The 6,586-nt window shown below is 38.8% G+C and overlaps 1 protein-coding gene across 1 annotated transcript in view; it reads right to left on the bottom strand.

The window, feature by feature from the left end:
- Nucleotides 1-1,297: 1,297 nt before the first annotated feature.
- LOC119581078 (serine/arginine repetitive matrix protein 1-like) overlaps nucleotides 1,298-6,586 on the bottom strand; it is a 25,251-nt gene continuing 19,962 nt past the window's right edge. The window contains 5 exon segments of the mRNA XM_037929396.1: nucleotides 1,298-2,008; nucleotides 3,965-4,028; nucleotides 4,405-4,676; nucleotides 4,679-5,684; nucleotides 5,862-6,221. Of these exon segments, the coding sequence (XP_037785324.1) occupies nucleotides 1,968-2,008; nucleotides 3,965-4,028; nucleotides 4,405-4,676; nucleotides 4,679-5,684; nucleotides 5,862-6,221 (1,743 nt within the window). The 3' untranslated portion in view covers nucleotides 1,298-1,967.

Raw genomic sequence — 6,586 nt, 5'->3', positions numbered from 1 at the left:
GATACTGATGATAATGATTAATAATATAAACGAAACGAGTGATAATAACAACAACAGTGATAGTATGATTGTTTTTTTAGCATTACTGTTATCATTATGTGTTACTGTTATCATTACTGATGTTCGCAATAATGATAATAGTAATTCTTGATAATGAAAATAACATTTTTACTGCATAATGATAATGACATTAATAATTATAGAACCGGGGATAATACCAAGACAGTAACAAAGTAAATCATTTTAGCTAAAATTATAGATATCAGTTATGATGATAACAATGAAAGTAAGTCAGTATAATCTTTTTCCTATCATTATCACAATATTAAAGATCATAACATCATGCATATAACAATACTGATATGAGTAATGATATTTTTCATGACACTGACAGTGACGGTAATGATACTGAAGTCTTGAAAAAGAATGACGTTGAACTGAGAGTAAAAGCGACTATAAAAGTGTTAATAATGATAATAATACTATTAATGATAATAATGACGATATACATGATATAATGATAGTAGTAGCAGTAGTAGTAGTAACAACAACAACAACAACAACAACAACAACAAAATAAATAATAATAATAATAATAATAATAATAATAATAATAATAATAATAATAATAATAATAATAATAATATAATAATAATGATGATGAAAATTAAGAATAAACAATAATAAATAATATATGATAATAATAATCAATGAAAAATAACAGTTATGATAACAATATAATTATGATACAATAATATAATATATAGATAATAATAATATAATATAATTAATAGTAATGTTATTCATTATTATTATATGTTATTATTATCATTATTATCATTATTATTATTATTGTTACTATTATTATTATCATTATCATTATTATTATTAATATTATTATTATTGACGATGATAACAATAATGATAATAATTATGATTATAATGATGATAATACTAATGATAATAATAATGATAATGATAATGATGATAATGATAATGATGATAACAAAAAATATAATAACAATGACAACAACAATAATAATAATAATGACGACAACGACAATAATGATAATAATAATGATAATAAGAATAATATTGAGATTAATAATAATAATAATGATAAGGATAATAATAAGGTGATTATGACGATAGAAATAATGATAATGATAGTAATTATTAGATAAAAATAATAATGATAATAATAATGATTATAAGAGAGAGAGAGAGAAAGGCGGAGAGGAAAGGGGAGGGAAAAAGAGTGAAAAGAAGAGAGAATTAAAGGTTAAATAGAAAGGAAGAATTTCGGTATTATTTATTATCTATATTACATATAAATTACATACATCTTAACTTTACATTTAATATTTGTGTGTTTAAGAACGTCTGTCTTTTGAATGTGCGTACGTACTTACGTGTGTTTCTTTGTGCGTGCATATGACCGTGCATTAGTCAGTGTGTATCTGTGTGTATATCATTGCATTGCAAAGAAACATTCAAGTCCTCCCGACCAGCGAAAAAAATGGCTCTTGTGAATGTACATTTTACATATATATATATATACATCAAAATGAGCAACAATGAACAAACAAAATTAATCACAAACGTTTATACAAGTCATCCCTGGACAAGAGCGAACGAATAACGTACGTCACAAACATTTATACAATCCATCCCTGACTGAAAGTAAATAAATAACGTACATTTACACAATGTACCCCTGGCTTTTTTTTCTTTTTTTTTACAAAGGGATTATAAATCATAAATCGGAATAAATTATTAAGATTCGCTAATCTATCGACTTGCATTACAATATACATATCAATATGATATGATTTATAGTCACTTTTTTTTTCTTTCTTTTTCTTCGTCTTGTGAATGCTGATAAGAAAGGAAGTGTTCATTTTTTATTGATTGGAGAAAAGTTGTTTTTCTTTATATGCGCAATGAGTTCAGTATTGCCAATACTGTTATATGTGAATTATCCGTCGTCTTGGTCTCCACGCTGGCCCTGGAAGAGAACAGAAGTTGTTATGTCCTTTCATCTCTCTCTTTCCTTATCGGTTACCCCTTTTCCCCTTCTCTATCTCTCTCTATCTGTCTATCAGTCTATCTTTCTATTTATTTATCTATCTGTCGTGGACAAGATACGCATTATCTCGTAAACAACGCGAGGCAGAGCGGACACACCATCCGGTCGCAACATTAAAAATAGAACAATACAGGAAGGTGGGGACGAAGTCCAGAAAATATGGTCAGGTGAAAAGATGGTAAACAGGATAATGACCCATGACGTCAAACTGAGCACATGACTAACAGAAGCTTCTAGAAGCCACGAATACGAAAACAACTAGTTGGAGGCGATCACTAGATATATCACAATATTCAAGTCGGGGATCAAGAAAATAACACGGAAGGCAGATAGACAAAAATTAAAATTATAAATACAGTGTTGAAAATTTGCTGGGACATAGGAAAGTCCTGACGCAGATAGTTTTCAAATAAGTCAAGAGAATTATAATTATATTCATGATAACTGTTAAGGGTTTGACCGGAAGGGCTCCCATAGCGGGAATAAAAGACGGGTAGTGACAGACTAACGGGGGAGTTGGAGTTGGAGTTGGGCTTCGAAGGTCACCCCTGGTAGCACCTTGCAGCCATGTCACTTTGGTGGCATTTTTGGGTAAGCCCTATTGAAGCAGTTTAAGTGTTTCTTGTTTAAGGGGGAACATGGTGGACGGGAATGTGCTATGGAAAATGTGTGTTAAGTAGTTTATAGGTATTTCTTGATTGATGTATGACTATATAAAGGACCAAGAATTGTATTTGACTAAGTTCAGTTTAGAAGTAATAATCATATAATGGAATAATTATAGATTTGATTGTCAAGTTTGAAGAATGATATAATTGAAGACATATAGATCTGAATTCTAAGTGTACTGATATATTAAGTTAAGCATAGAGAGTAAGGAATTAATGATTTACTTTTAAGAGATCTCAGCTCTACGGAAGTGTGACTTAACAGTGAGGATGATTGTTAATTTCCGGTAGAGCGTAAGAATAAGTTTGTGTTTTGTATGTAATCATTAAGTATTTCCTAGAATAAGTTTGCTTGAGTTAATTGCGGCTTAGCAATATTAATTCAGTATTATGATTGCCTGATTAAGCACAAGACATTTTACCTTTTAACTATTTACTTTTTACTGGAGATAACCTTGAGTTTAAGATAATAATTGTGTAAAGACATTAACTTAGTATTGCTTGGTATAAGTAATTCATCTTGCCTAAATATAATTCTCACTATTGTCTGTATTTCAATTTGTTTACAAATATTTTTATGATTTCAATCATTGTATGTGAAGAAAGGAATTCTTTTATTAACTGCTTACATCTATTTTAAGCATTGACATTGGTTAATTAATAACAGCTTGCTTAAATTTATATTATGTAGTTTGTATGTTAACAATTAGAGTAAAGTGGCAAGTTAAAAGATGGATATTCAATAAGGTAAAATTATTGTATTGGATTATAATGAACTCAGATGTTATATTATTGACATATAAATTTATGTGATTGACTTTACATGTTTACTATATATAATACTTTACAGTTAATAAATTAGTTGTAGATTCTCTAATAAGTTGTGAACTTTCCTTTACATTTGTCTAAACAAATTGATACAAGTTGAAAGAGTAAGATCTGTGAGAGAAATATGACTAGTATGAACTATTAAGATTATATCAGATACTGAGGAGATAATATAATTGTTGGTGCAAAGAGGCAACAACATATCTATCTATTGATATCTCTCTTTATCTATTTCTCTCTCTCTCTTTATCTCTCTCTCTCTCTCTCTCTCTCTCTCTCTCTCTCTCTCTCTCTCTCTCTCTCTCTCTATCTATCTATCTATCTATCTATCTATCCATCCATCTATCTTTCTCTCGCTTCCCCTTACTCTCTGTCTTACCGGGTACCGAAGCGGCTGCAGGTTGCTGTGGCATCGGCCGCCCTAGCCTACTGGAGCCGTGGACCTGAGGAGACAATCATGAGGGTCAACTCCACGTGTAAAGTTCCGACGAGTAATCATGCATGAGGCTGTGAGTGAAGCAATCATGCATGAGGCTGTGAGAAGCAATCATGCATGAGGCTGTGAGTGAAGCAATCATGCATGGGGCTGTGAGTAAAGCGGAATAGGCCTTAATGGAGAGTACTCTAACTAGCACAATAGTTTCCACTTAGTTTCGCGAAAAGGGAGAGTTATCTTTAGCTTTCATACTGATTTTAGTGCAGGCTAGTGAGAAGATTTCTACCATAAGACAACGTCTAAACCTAACATGTGACTCGGTGAATATGTAAATGAGGAATTATCGTGCCCCTTGAAAGTGACAGTGATAAGATGCCATTTACCATCGGAGGCAGACGGGGCGCTGTTCCTGGCGCCTGGGGTCTCCGAGGTGTGTAAACCGGTCGGATTTTCGCCGCTCCGCTGACTGTCCCTGGTGGCGGAGGTCGTGGCGGTCCTACTACGCTAGGTCTCGTCTGTGCAGGATGCTCCGAGGATCCTTGCCGTCTCTGGGATGGCCTGTGGAAGGTCCTGCGGGTGTTCTCCTCGGGGCGTCCTGGGGGGATTCCCTGATGGCCGTTGTGTCGCGTCGGAACTTGAGAAGGCCCTTGCGGTTGGGGCGGCGGCCTCTGTGCGGAGGCTCGGGATGCCTGCGAGTACCCTGGGAGACGTGCTGGTAACTGGTAATTCTTTGCGGGATGTCCTTCGGCGGTCGGTTGCCTGAAGGACTGCTCGGGTAGACAGTGCCTCTTTGTGGTGTTTCCTGATATTCTCGGTTGCCTGGTAAATTTGCCTGGTAACCAGTATCTCTCCGTGGTATTTCCTGGGGCACGCGGACACCTGGCGAGGAAAACTGGTGATTGATGCCCCTTTGAGGCGTTTCTTGGTAATTCCGGTTACCTGACGGGGTATTGTGATTACTTGGGCTCCTCGGTGGCACCTCATGGTACCGTCGATTACCGGGAGAGTGTCCTTGGTACCTGGTATCTCTCCATGGCTCGTCCGGGTGCCTCTGAAAACCATCATTTCTCTTCGGGATGTTAGTCTGTGGCTGATCTGTGGGCGTGAATCGCTGGGGAACATCCGTGGGTGCGAATCTCTGCGGCGGGTTTGATGGCGCGAATGTGCTCGGGGGCTTGGTGGGTGTGAACGTGGGTCGTGGGCTGCTCGTGCCAGCGAAATCCTTCGGTGGATCCGTGGGTAAAGTGTTCAGTGGGGCGTCTGTGTCCTTGAGAGGAGGGTCAGTGAACCACCGGTTACTCCAGTCGATGTTCCAGTCGTTATTCCAGTTCTTGGTCCATTCATTGTACCAGTCGAGGTCCCCCATGATCTCCCAGCCGATGCCTTTGTTCCAGTGAGAATCGTCGACGTCCTTCTCCCTGTGAGTGTCCTGCTTGGGGTGCTTGTCCTTTCGGGAATCCTCTTGGCGGTGCGTGGACAGATCGCGGTGCGACTCCACATCCCGCTGGGATCCCTCGTGCCAGTGAGAACCTACATGGGGATCGTGGAGGTCCTTTTCTTCGTCCCTGCCTTGGCCGTGTGGTGGTCGTCCGTCGAAGGAGGCGTCTGTGCTGTAGGTCGTCTCTGTCAATCTCGGTCTGGAGGTGGACACTGGCCGCCAGTCCTGTCAGTTAAAAAAAGATGTCAATTAAATGATCCCATCAACAGGCACGGACAGCCTGCGAATAAGTCTTCGATCACTCGTCACAGTGAAGGTTAAAGAAGGGAAAGAGGAAAGAAAAGGACATAGAAATCTATGGTCATTATTGATTGTCAAGAAAAAGGCTCACGAATAACTCACCGCGATGTAAGGCGGGACGGTGGTTGTGGTGACGCTGGTGGTGGACGACAGCGAAGGAACGGTGACTGTCTCGTCCATGAGCAGCACCTCGGGCGGGATGGTGTCGAAATAGGGCGGCCCAGCCAGGTTATGCACACTCAAGGGGTCCTGCGTGGTCGTAGACGGGGTGGTGGCTGCGGTGGGTGGCAAGGTGGGCGACGGAGGGCGTGGTGGAGAAGAGGCAGGAGGAGGAGGAGGAGGAGGGCGACGGGCTGGCTTTGAGGGCGGAAGGGCTGGTCTGTAGGGTTTGGGCGGGGGCAGCTGTGGGCGGCGAGGCTTTGGGCCGGGCTTGTGGCGGGGAGCCAGAGCCTGCACTCTCACCTGTCGATGGAAAGGAAGCAATGTGACCCTTTCACGATATGCAATGCCGGGTCTTAACATTATTAATTTTGGTTCGCTATGGTAATGGTGTAACTGTAGATAAAAGGTAAACATCTAAACCTACGGATATGAAATTAGATTCAATATTTCATCTCAGGTGTTATTGCCAGATGAATAGATCATCCATCACAGCTATACATCCACGTACACATACGTACATATTTCCAGGGTCTACCTTCTGCACATACTGACTCACAAATACACGTACATGTACATATACACATAAAAACATACAAAAACACCTAAACGCACCATCATACACAAGTAGAAAGATACCCTGATAAGAGCTCGCACACGAAAATGCA

The sequence above is a fragment of the Penaeus monodon genome, chromosome 14 (assembly GCF_015228065.2).
Source record: "Penaeus monodon isolate SGIC_2016 chromosome 14, NSTDA_Pmon_1, whole genome shotgun sequence".
NCBI lineage: Eukaryota > Metazoa > Arthropoda > Malacostraca > Decapoda > Penaeidae > Penaeus > Penaeus monodon.
The sequence above is the reverse complement of the archived record's forward strand: the minus strand, read 5'-3'. Positions and strand labels throughout refer to the sequence as shown.